The sequence below is a fragment of the Argopecten irradians genome, chromosome 12, assembly GCF_041381155.1.
Source record: "Argopecten irradians isolate NY chromosome 12, Ai_NY, whole genome shotgun sequence".
Lineage (NCBI taxonomy): Eukaryota > Metazoa > Mollusca > Bivalvia > Pectinida > Pectinidae > Argopecten > Argopecten irradians.
This window is the reverse complement of record NC_091145.1, coordinates 15,328,933-15,351,326: the sequence shown is the minus strand read 5'-3', so window position 1 is coordinate 15,351,326 and position 22,394 is coordinate 15,328,933. Positions and strand designations below refer to the sequence as shown.

General features: G+C 33.0%; 2 protein-coding genes and 4 non-coding genes across 6 annotated transcripts; 4 read left to right on the top strand and 2 right to left on the bottom strand.

Moving 5' to 3' along the window:
* The first annotated feature begins 3,733 nt into the window (after positions 1–3,733).
* On the top strand, positions 3,734–3,807 carry Trnai-aau (transfer RNA isoleucine (anticodon AAU)). The gene has a single exon. It is a non-coding gene; the product is annotated as a tRNA-Ile (tRNA).
* Positions 3,808–6,222: 2,415 nt separating this feature from the next.
* Positions 6,223–6,295, top strand: Trnaa-agc (transfer RNA alanine (anticodon AGC)). The gene has a single exon. It is a non-coding gene; the product is annotated as a tRNA-Ala (tRNA).
* Positions 6,296–8,714: 2,419 nt separating this feature from the next.
* Positions 8,715–8,787, top strand: Trnaa-agc (transfer RNA alanine (anticodon AGC)). The gene has a single exon. It is a non-coding gene; the product is annotated as a tRNA-Ala (tRNA).
* Positions 8,788–10,063: 1,276 nt separating this feature from the next.
* On the top strand, positions 10,064–10,136 carry Trnaa-agc (transfer RNA alanine (anticodon AGC)). The gene has a single exon. It is a non-coding gene; the product is annotated as a tRNA-Ala (tRNA).
* A 919-nt stretch (positions 10,137–11,055) lies between these two features.
* LOC138336256 (uncharacterized) lies at positions 11,056–16,005 on the bottom strand. Its single transcript, XM_069285671.1, has 3 exons — positions 15,725–16,005; positions 12,185–12,365; positions 11,056–11,939 (listed from the first exon to the last, which is right to left on the bottom strand). Exons 1-3 carry the CDS (start codon positions 15,902–15,904, stop codon positions 11,824–11,826), a joined length of 477 nt encoding a protein of 158 aa, XP_069141772.1. The 5' UTR covers positions 15,905–16,005; the 3' UTR covers positions 11,056–11,823.
* A 3,985-nt stretch (positions 16,006–19,990) lies between these two features.
* Positions 19,991–22,394, bottom strand: LOC138304591 (uncharacterized). Its single transcript, XM_069244755.1, has 3 exons — positions 22,159–22,394; positions 21,174–21,354; positions 19,991–20,553 (listed from the first exon to the last, which is right to left on the bottom strand). The coding sequence occupies exons 1-3, from the start codon at positions 22,336–22,338 to the stop codon at positions 20,438–20,440; spliced, it is 477 nt and encodes a 158-aa protein (XP_069100856.1). The 5' UTR covers positions 22,339–22,394; the 3' UTR covers positions 19,991–20,437.

The following is a 22,394-nucleotide window of genomic DNA, read 5'->3' as shown; positions in this document are numbered from 1 at the left end:
AAGACATATACTAGTACACTATGTGTTGTTATGGTTAATGATAAAGACATATACTAGTACACTATGTGTTGTTATGGTTAATGATAAAGACATATACTAGTACACTATGTGTTGTTATGGTTAATGATAAAGACATATACTAGTACACTATGTGTTGTTATGGTTAATGATAAAGACATATACTAGTACACTATGTTTGTGTTATGGTTAATGATAAAGACATATACTAGTACACTATGTGTTGTTATGGTTAATGATAAAGACATATACTAGTACACTATGTGTTGTTATGGTTAATGATAAAGACATATACTAGTACACTATGTGTTGTTATGGTTAATGATAAAGACATATACTAGTACACTATGTGTTGTTATGGTTAATGATAAAGACATATACTAGTACACTATGTGTTGTTATGGTTAATGATAAAGACATATACTAGTACACTATGTGTTGTTATGGTTAATGATAAAAGACATATACTAGTACACTATGTGTTGTTATGGTTAATGATAAAGACATATACTAGTACACTATGTGTTGTTATGGTTAATGATAAAGACATATACTAGTACACTATGTGTTGTTATGGTTAATGATAAAGACATATATACTAGTACACTATGTGTTGTTATGGTTAATGATAAAGACATATACTAGTACACTATGTGTTGTTATGGTTAATGATAAAGACATATACTAGTACACTATGTGTTGTTATGGTTAATGATAAAGACATATACTAGTACACTATGTGTTGTTATGGTTAATGATAAAAGACATATACTAGTACACTATGTGTTGTTATGGTTAATGATAAAGGACATATACTAGTACACTATGTGTTGTTATGGTTAATGAGTAAAGACCTATATACTAGTACACTCTATGTGTTGTTATGGTTAATGATAAAGACATATACTAGTACACTATGTGTTGTTATGGTTAATGATAAAGACATATACTAGTACACTATGTGTTGTTATGGTTAATGATAAAGACATATACTAGTACACTATGTGTTGTTATGGTTAATGATAAAGACATATACTAGTACACTATGTGTTGTTATGGTTAATGATAAAGACATATACTAGTACACTATGTGTTTAAATGTTATTGATGGTACCAATGTACACTATGTATTTGTTATGGATAATGGTAAAGACATATACTAGTACACTAATGTGACATGTTATGGTTAATGATAAAGACATATACTAGTACACTATGTGTTGTTATGGTTAATGATAAAGACATATACTAAGTACACTATTGTTGTTACTGGTTAATGATAAAGACATATACTAGTACACTATGTGTTGTTATGGTTAATGATAAAGACATATACTAGTACACTATGTGTTGTTATGGTTAATGATAAAGACATATACTAGTACACTATGTGTTGTTATGGTTAATGATAAAGACATATACTAGTACACTATGTGTTGTTATGGTTAATGGATAAAAGACATATACAAGTATCACTATGTTGGTTGTTATGGTTAATGATAAAGACATATACTAGTACACTGATGTGTTGTTATGGTTAATGATAAAGTCATATACTAGTACACTTTGTGTTGTTATGGGTAATGATAAAGACATAAGTACATAGTTACACTATTTGTTTGTTATGGTTAATGATAAAGACATATACTAGTACACTATGTGTTGTTATGGTTAATTATAAAGAGATATACAAGAACTCTATGTGTTGTTATTGGTTAATGTTCACTACTACTGTGGTACACTATGTGTTGTTATGGTTAATAGATAAAGATATACAAGTACACTATATGGTTAAGTTACAGACATATACTTACACTATGTGTGGATTTGTTACTGGTTTAATGATAAAAGACATATACTAGTACACTATGTGTTGTTATGGTTAAATGATAAAGACACATATACTAGTACACTATGTGTTGTTATGGTTAATGATAAAGACATATACTAGTACAAACACCAATAATTGTTAAAATGATAAGTATCATTTATGCTTGTGGGCGATGAAGCATCTTTAAATTAACTCACTTTTTTTTTAATTAGCTACATTTGATGAGTTAAATTCGTTTTTAACTCTGACAACAAAGGAGTGTTTTCTGATGTTTAGTCAGCAGTGTGTTTTGTTTTTAGTTTCCTCAGTCACTATCAGAGAAAACATATCTCTCTTCCTATTACTGCATATGCCCAATCCCTCCAATATTCTGAACAAACATACCGTTTTCTATTGTATTCAATAGTTGGTGATACCAAAGCTTTGATAGTTTTAACATAGTTCACGTCATACCTGCCTTTACAACCAGTGCCGTGGTTCTACGTTAAACATTTCCTAGTTCTTGACGGTCTCTAACCAATAAAGGGCTAAAAAAACTGCAAACTACATAGTCTAATTAGGAGGGTATTATCAAACATTTACATTCATGTAGAAAGATTCCTTTGTTCTGTACTTTAAAAGTTCTCCGTACTTTGCCTAACAGTATGTTGACTTTCTTTACACAGGTGGATACATGAACACTGAACTCTTATGAAGGATCACATACCTCTCCTAGATCGTTTTGTACTGCCCTTCTCCTTCATATTATAGTTTGTTTGAATATGCATCACTTTGAACTTTTCTGCATCGAGCTTATTCTATCATTCTGTAGCCGTAGGTTTGAATCATTTAGAGAATTTGCATTACCATAGACTTTGGTATCATCAGCAAGCATGAGTGTGTGGAGATTATCATGAAGATCATTAATGTATAGAAGGAAAGGACCCTCTAACACTGGGGAACACCAGTGGTATCTAGGATTGAGTTACTCCATTGACCATAAGTCTTTGGTGCCTATTTGTAAAAAAGGCCTTGATTTAGGGAAAATGTAGCAAATTCTTAGAAATTCCTTCTTATTCTGTAGGAATGAAGGGATTTGGTTCTAATTTTGTCTGAAGCTTTCTTGGGTGAAGAATATTATTTTTTCAACGATGGATCTGGACCCACAGGAGCCTAAGGTGCGGGCCCCATAGGGTAAATATAGCTAATTCTTTAAAATCCTTCCTCTTATGGAATGAAGGGATTTAGGTCTAATTCGGTCTGAAGAGGAATCAATTTTAATAGACGTTTGGTCAGGTCCCTCAGGGACCTGAGCAGTTGGGCCAAATATGGAAAATGTAACAAATTCTTTAAAATCCTTCTGTAGAAATAGATTAAGTTCAAATCTAAAGCCTTCAAGCTGAAAGCTTGTGTTCTTAGCCTGAAACAGGTGAGCGATATATTCCAAATGGGCTTCTTGTTCTTTTAATCAAAATAGTCCTCAAAGCCCGTCAAAAAGTTTGATACGGTTTATTTATATGATATCAAATTATAATACATATTATGTTATAATGATATTTATACATTACATATACATATACAGAAGGAAACAAAGTAACAAATAAATTCAGTATGCAATAATTATGAAGATGGAGACTTAAACATATAGAACGTTTATGTATTTCTTCATATATAAAGAAAAAATACATATATCGATGCTACTTATTATGTATTATTATATTTTTTATCAATTATAAAAATGTATATTTATGCACAACCTAGTCTAAAGAAGGGAAGTAACCCTAACAGATATAACAGTCGACTGCCTACATTGTAAGGAAGAGAGGTAACCCTAACTGTAATAATTTTACAGTCGAAAATACCTCAGAGCAAATGTGTATATATTTCTCTCGAATAGCGATCGTTGGCCGGTTAGCTCAGTCGGTTAGAGCGTCGTGCTAATAACGCGAATGTCGTGGGTTCGACCCCCACACTGGCCATTGTACATTTTTTAATCTAATTTTTCTTCTATGTTTTTTTTTTCTTTATGACAAAGTTGATGTCGTTTTTTGTTTTGTTTTTGTAAACTATATGATAGTTTCATTTTAATACACCGATAAGCATTCCTTAACTTGATACTAAGATACATTGTATTTGAACTTTAAAGGCCCACTACCTTTCCGAAACGGCTTTAGATTTTTAAATTGGGAATGTAAAACAAGATCGATAATATTTGTAGAGTCGCAAAAATTATTAACTAATCGTTAATACTACATCTATCATCACCTTCAGAACGATTTGATTAAAATAAATAAAATGTTTATTTTCATAAAGCGGGTCGTATTATGTTTCCCGCCGTCGTCCTAAATACCGGTCGGTAGTTGATCTATCACTGCGCCAGACGGCAAAACAGCGAATTGACTCTCCACTGTTTTTATATATTACGCAGGAAATCTTGCATATGTTTGGTGTCGTAACCTTATTTTATGTCATCAGTACGCATTTTCTGATGTTATTTATATTTTTTAAGAAACCTATTTTTTAAGAAACTTTATATTTTGCTCCGGAAAGGTAATGGGCCTTTAAAAAAAAGAACAAGAATGTCTGCTTGTAATTATATTCTATTATGACTTCCTGTAGTTACTTTTTTACACTTTAAGTAGCTCGTTTCAATCACCGTTGGATAAATTATGTGAAAAATAGCATGCTAAGTTATTTTTGCCTTATACTACAGAATAGTTTGAAAGTATAGAATTGTAGTTGGCTATTTACATCGTGAATGGTACAAAATAAAGCAGAATAAAAAGAAACAATCCCTCAAATTATTTTAAAATTTAACATACAACTGTATATATAAAATTTGTTATTTTGATTTTTACAATCTAAATGTTTTATGATACATATTACACTTTTTCATTAGATTGTTCGCCACCGTATCTTTATATTGAGCAATAGTGAGCTCTCTGACCTATTTTATTTGGATTTTTAAAAAAACGCGTTCAACATGGTACCACATAAAATTACTCAAGAAGCTAGAGGCAATTGGTATGACAGGGAAAAATAAAATAAATTAACAATTGATTTCTTTCTTGTGAATAGGAAACAAAGAAGGATGATCAATGGACATATCTCTCTATGGGCACCAGTGATAATATTTTGTATACTTCCCAGGTGAGTGTGTTAGGACCAATGTTATTTCTGATCTGCCAAAAGTAGTAACTGCAATGATGAAACAATCTGCCGATGACAGTAAAATTCATCAGAAAGAGAGACAATGCAATCTAAACAAACCAGAGTAATGGATAAAGCCATGGGAATTATTTCAACTGAATCAAATGTAAAGGTCCTGCATTTTAGCCACGATAATTACAACGCAGTATATAGACTAGGACAGGAAAATTATCGAACAGACTGATCAGGTAAAAGGTCTGGAAGTAATAGTGGACACAACCCTCAAATTCAGTTAACATGTTGACAAGGCAGAATAAAGGCAAATTAAACTTTCAGCCACATGGATAAGGATATGCTCGTACCACTGTACAAATTACTAAACATATCTTTCATGGAATATGCACTGACAGTATGAAACCACATGGCTAACGGGATGCGTGAGCCAAAAAACTAATTAAACACATGACTTATCATCAATGACTAAAACAAATTGGCATTTCACCTCTACAATATAGACGAAAAAGAGCAGATAGGAGGCAAACATTTGGGACTTAAGTTATTCGACAAACTTTAAAAGGTGACTTCTTTGAAATACAATGTAGATTCAAAAAGAGGAATTAGAGGATACAAACATAAAATTAAGAAACGTCAAACCAGATTAAACTTTAGACCATTTCTTCATCATCAGAGAGATCATTAATTTGAACACCATATGGGAGGAAATAGTGGACAGTGTAACAATAGCCTTTAGCTTCTTGAGTATTGTTTTCATGTAGAACAATGTTGACCGCATTTTAAAAACAAAATTCAAATAAATTAGGTCAACGAGCTCATCATTGCTCGATATTTTGGTGACTTCATCTATTACATCAATTGGTTGCATAACTGCTGATTTCTTTGGTCAAAAACGTTATCGATGCCTCTTAGAAGATGATTATTATCCAAAATGTTACACGAATTTTTTCTCGAATGATAGATTCCATAATTGTGCAGATTGTAGTGGTTAGGATTATTGGTCTATTATGTTTTGTAATTCGTTCTCTTTTTTGTGTGAATTAGTTTTATGTTTTAAAACTAGTATCCAAATGTCCGGTAGTATTCCTTCTTCTAGTGATTTGTTGAATGCTATAGTACTGTAGGTGATTCGGATATTGTTGTTCCTCTTTATCTTACTATCAGAGGGAACTGTATAGTATGCAAGTACTTACGTGTCTGAGGGATATCTTCACCACACTCTAACACATGGGGAATTAGCTCAAGTGGTAGAGCGCTCGCTTAGCATGTGAGAGGTACCGGGATCGATACCCGGATTCTCCAAACTTTTTTTGTTAATTTTAATTGAGATTTTGAGTTCAATGATCCAAATTCATATTGCATTTATAACATTTGGTTTGTGCACTCGCAAACTTTATTAATATAAAGATGATATGAACAAAGTGAATTAATTGTAAACCAGTCGAAAAAAAATGTAGAAAAATCTATTTCGAATATGTTGAAGCCATTTGATAATTTTATTAATTTTGTTCATTCTAGACTCAAAATATGTTTTGGAAATGCCGATTTTCTTATCAGTTGAAACTTTTTTAATGTTACCATAGTAACAATATGTCAACTGTATATTGGGGAGGTTTATACTTAAAAAAGAGGATCTAACATGATTGGCTATGTAACATGAAATTTATTCAGTGAGTTTGACACACATTTACAAAAAAAGTAACTCCATTTTACTGATGGATATTATAAAGCAAGGGAATTTCTTGTTACTAATTTCCGAAATGTGAATGTATATTCATGAATATTAAAAGGGAAACGTATACGATAGATTGAATCAATGGACTGATTCTTTGGAACTAACCTAGCTAGGTATACGTAGAAAACAAAGGACAAGTGTTCACAACAATTAACCTAGGGGTGATTCTCATGAAGATTTGATAATACAAAGGCAGCAATTACAAATTATCAATCAGTAACTGATAGCATTGATTGCCGGTGACGATGTACATATTAATATCTGGGCCCTATCGTTCTAAAGATGATTTAGCTTAAGCCCTTGAATAGTGAAATTTTCATTACGCACTTAATAGTTGCCGTAAATGATGATAAAACAAATCGTCTTCGTAACACTCAGCCACGTCATGTTATAACTTTCATCAAACTGTTGAGCAGAGTAGTTTTAAGAACATGCGTTCATAATACCGCATACATTAAAACACAAAACAAATCAGCTTAAAATTTAAGAATACATACGAACACACCTAGCTCAATTTAACGCATATTTTATGTCTACGGCTTTCTGATCCGAGGAAGTCTCATTAGGCACAATATGATTTTTACAATGCTACTAAATACTAAAAATATCCATTAAGCCTATGGACAAAAAGGGCTTCTATATATCTCTGTCATGATATGAAATATTTGTCCCAATTAATTTATGTTTTCATTAAAATAATTTCTGGTTGTAGAGAGAGTACAGGAAGATCCCGTTACCAACACTTGACAGCATGCTTCGTACGAAATGTCGTTTGTCCCAAGTGTTGACGTTTGTTCTAACCCAATAAACGCCTGCAATGGGTGAAGTTAGAACGTAACAGGATACCATCACTGAACAATGCTATTTGTACAATCATTTGAGTTTACATTTTTCAGGAAAATATGTATATCAATTTCATTTTGGAGAGGTTCAAAATCTGACCTAATTATGGATTTCCTTTCTTGTGAATAGGAAACAAAGAGAGATGATCAATGGGCATATCTCTCTATTGTCACTTGTGAAAATATACTTCCCAGTAAGGTAATTTAGCTATTATTTCTGATCTGTTAAAAGTAGTAATTGCAATGATTATATTGAGAAGACACAATGATGGCAAATCAAACTTTCAGTCACACGAATAAGGATATGCTCGTGCCACTGTTCAAATTACTAATCAAACCTTTCATGGAATATGCAGGGAGTGTATAGAACTACATGAACCAAAGGGATGCATTAACAACAAAAACTACTGACTTAAACAAGTTGGCATTCCATCTCTACAATACAGATGAAAAAGATCGGATAGGAGGCAAACATTTGGAACTCAAGTGATTCGACAACCTTGAAAAGGCGACTATTTCGAAATACAAAGTAGATACAAATATAATGATAAGAGGATACAGACTCAAAATTAAGAAATCTCAAACCAGATTAAACTGAAGACCATTTATTCATCACTAGAACACCATATGAGGGGAAATAGTAGACAGTGTAACAATATTGTCACTAGCTTCTTGAGTATTGTTTTCATGTGGTAGTGTCGATCGCATCTTAAAAACAAAATTTAAATAAATTAGGTCAACGAGCTCTTCATTGCTCGATATTCTGGTGACTTCATCTATTACATCAATTGGTTGGATAACCGTTGATTTCTTTGGTCAAAAACATTATCAATGCCTCTTAGAAAATGATTATTATCCAAATTGTTACACGAATTTTTTCTCGAATGATAGATTCCATAATTGTGCAGATTGTAGTGGTTAGGCTTATTGGTCTATAATTTTTTTTTATTTTTTGTCCCTTTTTGTGAATTAGTAATATGTTAACTAGTTTACAAATGTAGTATTCCTTCTCCTAGTGATTTGTTGAATACTATAGTAGGTGATTCGGATATTGTTGTTTTTCTTTATCTGACTATCAGAAGGAGCGGTTTAGCACGTAAGTACTTACGATTGGCAGGGTTATCTTCGCAAGGCTTGCATACATGGGGAATTAGCTCAAGTGGTAGAGCGCTCGCTTAGCATGTGAGAGGTACCGGGATCGATACCCGGATTCTCCAAAGTTTTTTTGTTAATTTTAATTGAGATTTTGAGTTCAATGATCCAAATTCATATTGCATTTATAACATTTGGTTTGTGCACTCGCAAACTTTATTATTATATAGATGATATGGACAAAGTGAATTAATTGTAAACCAGTCGAAAAGAAAATGTAAAAAGCTGTCATCGTATCTTTTCGAAGAAAACATTCGTGTGGAATGTTAATTGTCTCAAAAGCCAGACACTCGCCAATACGGCTGATATGGGCCACGCGTAAGAATGACAAAACAGTTACTTTAGTAAAGCAGTTGCCAAATGAGTAAAATGACAAAACATGTTGGCAAGTGCTTTTTACTAAAGCAGTTGCCATGACAATCACCACAAATGTGTGTACAACTACAGTTTAGTAAAGCAGTTGCCATGTCGGCTGATATGGGCCATCGTAGTTGAAGCCATTTGACAATTTTATTAATTTTGTTCATTCTAGACTCAAAATAAGTTTTGAAAATGCCGATTTTCTTATTAGTTGAAACGTTTTTTAATGTTACAATAGTAACAAAATGTCTACTGTATATTGGGGAGGTTTATACTTAAAAAAGAGGATCTGGCATCATTGGCTATGTAATATGAAATTTATTCAATGAGTTTGACACACATTTACAACAAAAACTTACTCGATTTTACTGGTGGATGTTTTAAAGCAAGGGAATTTCTTGTTACTAAATTCCGAAATGTGAATGAATATCAAAAGGGAAACGTATACGGTAGATTAAATCAATGGACCGATTCTTTGGAACTAACCTAGCTAGGTATACGTAGAAAACAAAGGACAAGTGTTCACAACAATTAACCTAGGGGTGATTCTCATGAAGATTTGATATTACAAAGGCGAACTCACCATTACTCGATATTCTGGTGACTTCATCTATTACATCAAATGGTTGGATAACCGTTGATTTCTTTGGTCCAAAACATTATTGATGCCTCTTAGAAGATGAATATTATCCAAAGTGTTACATGAATTTTGTCTCGAATTGTGCAGATGGTAGTGGTTAGGCTTATAGTCTATACTTTTTTTGTAATTTGTTCTCTTTACTTGGTGAATTAGTTCTTTATGTTTTAAAACTAGTTTCCAAATGTCCGGCAGTATTTCTTCTTCTAGTGATTTGTTAAATGCTATAGAACTGTAGATGATTCGGATATTGTTGTTTCTCTTTATCTGACTATCAGAGGGAACTGTATAGTATGCAAGTACTTACGTGGGTGAAGGTTATCTTGTCTACAGCTTGTGTACATGGGGAATTAGCTCAAGTGGTAGAGCGCTCGCTTAGCATGTGAGAGGTACCGGGATCGATACCCGGATTCTCCAAATTTTTTTAGTGAGATTTTGAGTTAAATGATCAAAATTCTTATTGCATTGATAACATTTGGTTTGTACACTCGCAAACTTTATTATTATATAAATGATATGGACAAAGTAGATTAATTGTAAACCAGTCGGATAAAACGGTAAATACTGCTTTTTTACTCCGTTACTGTCATCGTATCTTTTCGAAGACGTTGAAGCCATTTGACAATTTTATTAATTTTGTTCATTCTAGACTCAAAATATAATTACAAACTTATTTTTGAAAATGTCGATTTTTTCCGTTAAAACGGTTTATTAATTTTACCATAGTAACAATATGTCGACTGTATTTGGGAGATTGAGGCGTGATTGGCTATGTAATATGAAATTTATTCAATGAGTTTTGTAGACATTTACAAAAAAAGGTTACTTCATTTTACTGGTAGATATTTTAAAGCAAGGAAATTCCTTATTACTAAATTCCGAGATGTGAATGTATATTCATGAATATAAAAAGGGAAAAGTATATGGTAGATTGAATCAATGGACTGATTCTTTGGAACTAACCTAGCTAGGTATGTATACATAGAAATCATAGTGTTCACAGCAAGTAACCAATGGGCGCTTTTCATGATGTCTTGGCATTACAAATGGAGCAATTACAAATTTATCACTTTTTTTCAAGTTTGTGGTACAATAAACTATTTTAGCTTATTTTGTTTATCTATCATTTGAACAGCAGGACACTGCAACAAATTCGTAACTTTTTGCCTTTGTTAATGTTTCTGTTATATTCGTTCTACAAGCATTTCAAACATTTTTGTGGCTAGTATATAATATACGTGTATTGTTTTTGATTATGGACACTTTTGTATTGTTTTTGATTATGGACACTTTTCAAACAATTGTTAAAAAAACTAATAAGACAACAGAAAAAAAGTTCAATTTAGAAAGTACAGATTTTTATTATAAAAAGTTCTTATTCCATCCAGAAAATTTCCTAAGAAACAGTAGTACCCAAAACCTGATACAACACACATGCCATCTATAAGCAAAATTACACTAAATGCAAACAAAATGGTAATGTAATCGAAATTTTAAGGAAATCTAACAATATTAAGTATAACTTCACCCCTATTTCATATAAACTGTACATTGAAAACAAGTATGAAAAATCGATGGAAATCCAAAATAGTTACAAAATTGCAATTAATGCTTTCAGATAAATCGACAAAAAATGTTTTGTTCTCGAACAAATGACCAGATAAAATCTTAATTTGATGATTTGCAATGAAATTATATGAATAAAATCAAAATGTATTGTTAATTTGAAAACTCACTTAATAATGATGTACATGATAATAAAGCAAATCGTATTCATTGCATTTAGTCACGTCATATTATGACTTTCATTAAACTGTTCAGCAGTGTCATTTTAAGAACACACAGTCATACTAACACATGCATTCAAACACACACAAAAAACATCGTGTAGAATTGAGGAATACAAACGAACACACCTATATCAAGTGAAAGCAGATTTTATGTCTACGGCTTTCTGATCTGAGGGAGTTTCATAAAGCACAATATGATTTTTACAATACTACTAAAGACTAAAAGTATCTATTACGCCTAGTGACAGAAAGGGCTTCTTTATCTTTGTCATACTATAAAATATTTGTCCCAATTCATTTATATTTCATTGAAATCATTTCCGGTTGTAGAGAGAGTACATGAAGATCCCGAAACCAACGCTTGACAGCATGCTTCGTACGAAGTGGCGTTTGTCCCAGGTGTTGATGTTTTGTCTAACCCAGTCAGCGCCTGCAATGGGTGAAGTCAGAACATTACAGAATAACATCACGGAGCAGTGCGATTTAAACAATCTTAGGACATTTGAATTTACATATGTATATCAATTTCATTTCGAGAGCTTTAAAATTAATCTACGGCCAAAAAACAACATAAAACGTGCTGATATTACGTCCCTTGTAATATGCCTATGTGGTAATCAATTTGATTTTGTTAATGAGTAAATGAAATGATTCAATAAAGAACGAAATAATTACCTCTCGTTTCTATGACGTCATCTTTGAGTAATTTGTAGATATCACTGAGCATGACAACTTTCGTGTATGGCAATATGCTAAGGAGGCATCCTGCCCCAGCCAGCCAATAATACTTTGTATCCGTGTTGTCAAGGTAACAAGCCACGCTCCCTGTAACAGCGCTACCCAATGCAAGGCATGGCTAGAGAGAAAAAAAACACCATCTTATGTACGTAAAAGAAATTAAAGTTAATTGGATTCTACAAGATAAACAGAAATTATCAGCATATTTGAATTTATATCAAAACATATACATCAAATATACCTTGAAGGAGGAAGTCTCACTTTATCACAAAAATTTTCCCGTAGATTGAATATCCAGGGGACAGGGTTCGGCATACAAGATATTCGACCACAATGTATAATGGCGGACAGCAATCGAGTTAAACATTTCATACGCATTTCACCACCATGGGCTTTTCTGGCATATCACAGCAAAACGGCTGATCTAATTTCCATTAGCACTGTTTTTTCTGATATATGTACAAAATTTCAATGTCCTCTTTGACTGAATTGTCCCTTTAACCAAATGTTCTTTGATAAATTGTTCGATGTATGGGATATAAATCAATAATTTGTTGTTTTTTAAGGAAAGATGTTCACTTTGTCTTCATAATTAGTTTCTGGTGATAATCCTTGGTGGTAATGAAAATAAAATGATTTTAGATGCATGTAAATTACTTAAAATTATGATTAATGAAAAATGTGAACTTTAATTGTATAGAAAAATAATGTGATAACATCAACTTGTTACTTTTATTCAGTCAATTTTCATGAATATCGAACCACGAGTTTTAACACCATAAAAGCCTTTATTTGTCACTGATAAGGACGTCGTCATAACAGAGTTGTCTTCCCTTATAGATATACTTGCATCATATAGAGCCTAGATGTGAATACCTTTAGTCTTAAAATAAATAACAATCAGTCTTAATGTATGGTGTCAGGGCCAGAGTATCTCGGGATACAAATTGTGATACTGACAAGTGGTAAAGTAATCGACTCTCTGTTCTAATGACAATTTTGGACTACGAATTGTTGTACGGACAAGTGTTGAACTATTCCACTCTATATCCTAATGTATGGATCTCATATGATTATCGTATACTATATGAATTTGTGTTTTCATTATATTGTATGGTTTTATCATTTTATGATCTTATCAATATATGGTTTCATTTTATCATTATTCAATATGACCGATGTATCATTTGCTTCTACCAATATTTTATTTTCATTTGTCATGGTATTATTTTCTTTTATCATTATATCAATCGATTTCATCATTATTTGATTTGGTGATATATATATTTGATTTACATCTATCATTTTTTTATTTGGCGTTATCATTATATTATTTGATTTCATCTTTATTTGATTTATTTTATCGTTGTTTTATTCTCATTTACCAAGGTATGATTCCACTTAACATTATTCACAAACAGCAATATTTGATTACATAATTATTTTATATGGTTATATTTTCCATTAGATGATTGGACTGCCATATGCTTAATTTCTTGCAGGTGATCATGGAAGATGGATGTTGAAACGGTTGTTCCATCCATGGCAATATTTAATTGTTTATACATTATATATGCAAAATCGCAATTATGTGAGTATAAATGCCAACCTGGCAAAGACAAGAAAAGACAAAGTCAGCAAGAAAAATTATACGTATAGTGACACTATTCAATTGGCATTCATCCTCCCATAATTACCAACCAAATGCATTTCAATAAATATCATAACATGGAAGCATGAATTTAATTTTCCGGTAAATGTTTTTGAAATTATGTCGTATTATTTAAAAGTTGAATTGATTTTTTTTCCAATTTACGCTAATACATTTACTAAATGGATAAGATGGATTGCTATTAAAGATAGTCGTAAGTGTTAACCCGCTTATTACACGTGTCATCAAATCAATGTATTGGTTTTGCAGACCTAAATATATTTCTACAAAATTTTCCATTGGTTGGTCGATTAATACATTTTTAACTGCAGTTATACCTTTAAAAAGATAACAAAATCGAACATGGCAAAATCCTTGTTTACGATTGCGCAACTTTGGTTAGTAACAAAATAATGTTGATATGCCCTCCTGCACCCCTCGAAAACCTAAGGATGGTTATCAACCTGTCATGAAAATATCTGACAGTCCGGTATCATTGAATGCTAATTTGACGGCCTTTAAACTCCTCGCATAACCTTAAAGAATATTGTAAATAGCTTTAACCTATATAGATAAGGTAAAAAAAAGCGGGACACACCTTACAGGGTATCGCAATTAAACTCTTATATGGTATTTGGTGCCTAATTGCATCAAACATCAAAAAATCGTGGCATTTGTTTTACTTTCTCCGTTAGGACATGCCTTACAGGGTATCGCACTTAAATTTGGTGTTGCCTAATAGCATGAAATCATCCAAAACAATTTATCGCAATCTAATTAAAATTAAACTTGTAATTTTGCTCCCACTACGATACTCTACGTTACGCTTCTTGTAGTGTAACGTACAGTATCGTAGTGGAAGCGGAATTACAAGTCTAATTTTAATTAGATTGCAATTTATCGTGGCATTTATTTCACGTTCTTCGTTAGTAAATGCCTTACAAAGTATCACACTTTAATCCTAAAACGATATTTTGTGTTGTTACCTAATTTCATAAAACATCATACAACCATTTATCGTGGCATTTGTTTTACTTTCTCTGTTATAGATATACTATAGTTGCGTTTATGTAGAACATTTACAGTATATGTTTGTCGTTTTGTTGAGCTGTTAAGTCCTTAATACCTTACCAGTAAAAAAAATGAGATAAAATAGTTAGCATAGAAAAAAGCAAATCAGAAAAAAGTGGAACATCTGCCTTTTTACAATACTATGATGTCAATAAAATTTAAGACAATCTACAGTTTGGTAGGATATTACCATTTAACGGGGAAACAATGAAAATAAACATTGATCAATCAATAGAAAAAAGTGTTTGTTTCAAAATCTCCTTAAACTCAGCAATTTTTCATTTATGCTCTTTTAAAATGCAAACATATACACTGTCGGTACAAGATTAATAATTAACCAGAAAATGATTATTTTTTATTGCAAAATCACGATCGAGTCAATGAAATGAAACTTACTCGCCTCAAACAGACTTGTTTTAGAATATACTATACACATTGCAGGTAGGGGAGGTAGTCATAGGATGTAGTTATATAGTATTATAAGAAGATATATAAAAAGAAATTAAGTAAACAGTTCATAAGCTCATCCTTCAGTTTGTTTTGTAATTTTCTTAACACAATTTTGATATAGCTTATTTACTACATGGAAAATGATATTTGTTATAGTCTGTGCTTTACTCTATCAAAACTAGTGATTTTGTTAATGGTTCAGTTAACATTCTCGCCCGTGATAACACATGCTTACATTACACATGTACAAAGCTAAATCTGTACGTTTTGAACAGATTTCGCAATACCCTGATTATCAAACTAACCATATATGTCGCTCCGAGAATAAAATGGTGCTTCCATCCCACCCGTAATGCAGCCGTGTCTTCTATCTTCATTAGGGCCGGCATTGTTGTGTAATTACTGCCCAGGGCAGAACCTGCAAACAGACCAGCCAGGGCTGTAGCCGCCACCTTACAAGCTTCACCAGCCATTTCTTTATCCATCTTGTTTATTCAGTTCAGACTGGTAGAATGAGATCCTCGTCGTACGTGTAGGCCCCTGTTTATTTCAACGGAACGCTTCGCGTAGGTCAAGGTAGATCTGCTGAGTAAATAAGGATCACGAACCCAACAAGAAACTGTATAGCGGAAATGTGCTAGTTTATTACATCAGATCAGGAATTGCACCATTACAGTGATATTTTGTGTAGGTATTTATAAGTAACTTGTCAAATAGATTGATTTTCAGTAGTCTTATCCGCGGCCATTTGTAATCTATATATAGGTCATCAGCTGGTGTCAAAATTAAATGCATGGTTAGCTTGAGATCGTTTTAACTGTGGAGCTCGCTGCGTTCAATATATTGCTATTTTTGGTTGAAGGTTGATAGAAAATTCATTTAAAATTTATTTTGCAATTTTTACGAGGTCACGAAAATAATCAAATAGTAATCTTTTTATATCTTTGCATTTATTAACTTCATATTTCAGAATATATATCGAATGTAAATCATTGCCTAAGGTAGAATGTATATCGTTTAATTTCTGGAATGCATTAAAAAATACAGAAAAGTGTGTTTCTTTTCTTCCTGTTAGCATTACTAAAAGAAAATTTTTTGGATGCTAATAATTGGTAAATTTTAATATTTACAACATGAACTAGGTTTTTACTGCCTATGTAAAGATAGGGTGACTCGCTTAGATCCGGATTTACAAGGCATTCAAATAATAAAATAAAATTCCTGTAGTATTTTTTGAGATATTTATGGGATAATTCTTCATGCTAAAGATACCAGACAAAGCATGTGTCGATGTGCTCTTTTGATCTATTGTCGATCAAAAACATCAGATTTTACATAAGATCTACTGTTTTAACAGAATGCATGTCAACTCAAAACAAGAACCAAAGATACAAAACAATCTGCCATTCCAATAATCTAGGTAAATTGATCAAACAGGTGTTGTTTCATCTTCAACTAACTTTAAATGTAGAAGCAAAATGGCAATAATTTGTATTTTCCACCTTTGCATAATTGAAGAGAATTAAGAGGTCATTGCAAAGTTTTACAGCAGAAACGAACTAGATTCATCTGGCAATAGCGGTGATTGCAAACAAAAAGCGAAATTTAAGCACAACAAACAAATATTTTTAAAATGACCACTCAATGATCTTTTATTTTCATAAAAAATAAGGGAAAATATACATAGTAGAATTCAAATCATAAAAAGTAAAGGAAACTCTACACAGTAGAATTTAAATCAAGCATTTTACATAGACTTAATTATAACAGACATGCTATTAAAATAGACATTTTCTTTGATATATACTCGGCAATATAGTTAAACTTTATACAAGGTAGGAAAACGATTTGATCGTGAGTGGGACCTCAAAAGAGTTCCTTCTTAAACCACTGACCGTCGGTCCTTCATTGCCATCTACTCCACATTGGTCCCTAGCCAGTTTGAAATATCAGAGTTACTCCACTTCGTGTGACTCCGTCAGTACTGACGGAGTGAAATGAATGGAAGCAACTCTGATAGACCAACATGCCTCGCTACTCAGAAGTAGATGGTCAGTGATCAGTGATAGTTCTTTACATGTGTTTAGCTGTTCGTATGAATAGCTTTCTGTTTTGCTATGACATATTCCAGGAGTGGGCATAATGGCTGTGACATTAACCCCTGGAGTACCAAAAATGAGTTAGACCAGACATTTAATGTCGGAATTCATACTCTTGGTTAAAAGCTCTCAAAGTTTGTTGATATGGTAGATTTCTTTTTGAACGTTGCAAAGCATTGCGGAATAAATGAGGCGACATTGGTTTTACCAATGGTAGCTGCCTTTCGGAGAAATTTACCTACCCGCAAGTAATCTAACTCTATAATATGCAAAGACGATATGTGTGTTGAGGAGAGTTTGGACGTGAAGTAAATAATGTTTCGCGAATAAGTATATAAAACATCAAATGGAAGCACGGAAGAAACGATGGTCGCGAAGTCATGTATTGCGAAAAACAACGAAGCGAATAGAACTGATAACTGTCTAATCACGAAAAGACGAAATGCATCACCTCTAGTTTAAATGACGTCATCTTTGAGTAGTTTGTTGATATCACTGATCATGACGCCTCTTGTGTAGGGAAACATGAAAACGAAGCATCCTGTCCCGGCCAGCCAATAATACTTGGCATCCGTGTTGTCAAGGTAATTAACCACGCCTCCAGTAACAGCACTACTCAAAGCAAGATGAGGCTATACGGAATATAGAATCGATTAAAATACTTGAAGTAAAAAAATTTCGACAGAAATTCACAATCACGTTTCCAATGGAATGAACAATTCTTTTAAATCCCCGTTCGCCTCAGAACAAATGCATTGAAATACAAATACAAATACAATCAACCTTCCCTCGTTCACCTAACGTAGCATCAGTTGAGAACTATAAATTATATTATATCTTGATTGCTAAAAACGTTAAGGGGGAGTTACAGTACTCACTGTGCCATGAGCAATAGGCCCAGAAAGGGAAAAAAGTTAAAGTTAAAAGCGACGGTTAAATTTCACCTTTACCATTGTTACCAGTGACGACTACAGCTTCCCCCTTAAATTCTAGACGTTTTGTAATTAGTGATTCAGGTTCTACACCGTGATCGTTAATGCATATAATACATAGAACGGGGTCGAATTGAAGAGTACCATATACTCCGTATAGTTCAATATAATGTAAACATCACTTTTATGTAGCTTGAATACGAACTGACCATACATGCCGCTCCTGATAAGAAATGGTGCTTCCACCCAACCCATTGTGCATTTATGTCTTCTATCTTCATTAGGGCCGGTATTGTTGTATAATTACAACCAAGGGCTGCACCTGCAAACAGGCCAGCGAGGGCTGTAGCCGCCACCTTACAAATTTCGCTAGCCATTTCTTTCTCCATTTTGTTTAATCATTATCAAGTTGTGGATTGAGCTATATTAAACACTAAGGCCACTCACCTGGGTCAAGGTGACTGACCTATAACTGGGTCTACCAGTGGAAGAACCGTTCACCAAACATTACGAGAAAGGTAATTCACTTATTGTAATAATTAGTGATTTGTATTAAATTCTAATAAACAATAATATTCAAAAATTCAGTTTGTGGCTGTTTTCAATCTTTATTAGAACGTGGGTTTATAAGTTAACGTCCTATTAAACTTAATTGAATAAGAATACTTATATATGTATATGTTTTGTTTTCTATTGATATCCCCAACTCTGTGTAGCGACTTTTTAGTCTACTAAGAGTTTATAACAGGGAATATTAAAGTGAATAGTCGGGCAAAGAAAACCAGTCTAAATGCGTTCATTGGCCTTCCAAAAGTTCTCACATATTAATACGACGGTCAAGTTCTGCTTAGTTTCCCAGTTCTGACCATTAAAGTAAAGAAAAGTTGAAAGCATCGAAAGCGAGGCTGTGTGGAAATGTAACCATGGACATAGTGAGCCGGGAGGACGTTTTAGAATTCCCATACTTTAAATTTATTTCTTCGTACGCAGACAGATTTTGATGAGAGATTTTATTTTTCCATTTCATAAGAAATTATACTGGATACATTCACACCATTTTTACCGACTTTAGCCATTCTTGCCCGACTGTTCACTTTAAGGGTGTGCGATATTTAGGTGATACTCAGGAATCGAGAAAAACTTGGAGCGACAGTCATTCCCCGAGAGTTGAATGACTTTTTTGCATTATTAAATGTAAACCTCTTTATTTTTACTTTACAACATTTCGTGTCACCATTATTTTTTTTACATATTTGCGAATACATCAATTTGCGATCTTTAAAATATTCGCGAAACATTTGAATTCGCGTTTGCTTCCCTGAAAATGTGTTTATCGCTAAAATAAAGTGGTTTACAGTGTAAGGAAAATCACTAAAGAGTTGGTGTTGGTGACACTGAAGTTTTTCATTTCACTTAAGTTGATTTTACAAACCTCTTTGTGGAAATCCCAACGTGGTCTTTTAAAGGCGCTCCAACATTGACAGAGGGTATTTGGTGTTTTATCGTGTATAAATATGTCTAATTAACACACACACACAAATAATACAAAATAATTTATTTTGCTTTTTGTATATGCGCAATCAGTACTTCTTTGCATACAGGACATAGTGCCTCAGATTTTTGTTCGGGACGCAGTTAATAATTTTTAACATTTTAACTTAAGGTAAAATTATAAGCTCAAACTTTTCAATGATGGTAATGGTGTAAAGTACGTAACTTCTGTAATTCAAGAAAATACTAATTCGCCCTCTCCTGTTTTTATTGAGAAAAAAATACTATTTGTCAACAGTGGAGCATCTTTAGAGGGAAAATAAAGATATCTTAGTAGAGGGTAAAATGCAGTAAACCACGTTTCACACTCAATATCAAACAGAGAAAGTATTTCCTGATTTCAAACAATTTTTATTTCCTATTTGATAAATGTTCATTATATTTCCTATTTTTACCAAAGAATTCATACCATGAATACATAACATCACAAAAAATACTACGTCCTGTTGTATAGAGAATAAAGAAAGATGCCGAAGCCAATGGATGCCGCCATGCTTCGTCTAAAATGTTGTCTGTCCCACGTATCAATACTTTTTCGGACCCAGTCCTTCCCTACAAAAACAAAAATATTGAGTATGAAATATTTAACAATTTTTTAATCTCTTTGAGCCAATATGATGGTATGTTAAGGAATTTAATAAAAAATATGCCGGTATATCATTTTTACTGATGCCAACTGCCAAATGCATCACATTTTATTCTCTCAATCATGCAGTAGACCGCGTTTTACACTATATATACTAAAAATTGATATTACACGTTTTTTGATAAGCACGGTCGGTTTTTAATTAAAAATAGTTATAGGTATTATTTTTAATTCCATCGGGTTATGAAACAAATCATTTTTGCAAGCTTTTGTAACGCGGATTCACGCAATTTGCCAACAAATATGTCCATGTCACTATGAAATTTAATAGTAAAGTGAATGAAAAACACGTAATTCCCAACTACAGGAATGACCCAAAAGGGTGTTTTGCATCACCTAAACTATCGCATTTCTGTACTTCTCTTGTTCCTAGCTAATGATGTACTCTATTATCCGGAGTATAAGTCGCGACTCCCCCCCCCCCCCCTGAAAATCGAGAGTGCGTAATACAGTATAGGTAAGACAAAATGATGTTGATATGTGTACCATTGACATCAATACCAGAATTAATCCTAAAGGTTTTTACCTCTCGTATCTATGACATCATCCTTCAGTAGCTTCAGGATGTCGGGATACATGACTAATGCCGTGTATGGAAAAATGAAGAACATGCATGCAGCGCCAGCTAACCAGTAATATTTCGTATCCGTGTTGTCTAGGTAGCAGGCTGCACAGCCGGACAGGAAACTCAGCTGAGCACACTTTCCCTACAGAAAACATCCAAGCATTTAGTGTTTGTCTGCAGTATGTCATTAAGTGTTTTTGATATACGAGTGAATATCGAATACCGTATGGCAAATATTTACACGGATAAAATTTTCGCGATCTGACTATCGGAGTCTGTAATGAGTAAATCATTTCTCAATATTACCGCGGGCATTTGCAGACTAAAAATATATATATTACTAAAGTAGACTTAAGAGAATATATCCAAGACATCTACAACACAATTTTCATTGAAACAAAAATGCATGCGCCTGTGAATATTACGCTGATAAAATTTCGCGATCATAGCAATGTTCTGCGAAATATGAAATCAACATAATTATCCCTGAAAAATGACCAGCTATACGATAGATGAAATATGTGCATATATTAGCCTCTGTCAAAAGCAGGAGCAGACAAATAAGTATTTTTCTTTGGTTACAAAAGTTACTTATTTTACTTTTTAGAATGATATATATCTTTTAATAAGTTTTACTTGAAATTGCTTGATAAATGGATGTATTAACGGAAAGCTCAAGCTTGGGAAAATACCAGAAAGGAAAACATTTATACTGAAAACAAAACATGTGCGCAAATACACAGGTATTTAGGGAGGGTCACGTGTCGATAAAGTTGATGTTCTCTATTATTTGTCTGTATCTTATACAATTATAGCATTTTGATAAGGTCGATGCATGTTTTTATTGACCAAAGAAAAATATCGACCGAGAACGTATACATATGTATAAGTTATTCACACAATCCTCGTGTTTTCACCGGGTACTGTGTTGACCTCTAAAACATACCATGTAGGTCTTCCCAAGAAGGAAGTGGTGTTTCCATCCAACACGCAATGCTGAGGTGTCCTCAATCTTCATCATGGCTGGCATCGCGGTGAAGTTACTGCCCAAACCACTGCCTGCAAACAAGCCTGCAGTTGTGGTAGCTGTAACCTTACAAATCAGACAAGCCATTGCCTTCTCCATTTTGTTAGGTGGAGTCCTGTTTTACCTGTAAACGTGCAAGTGATAACTACATGTGT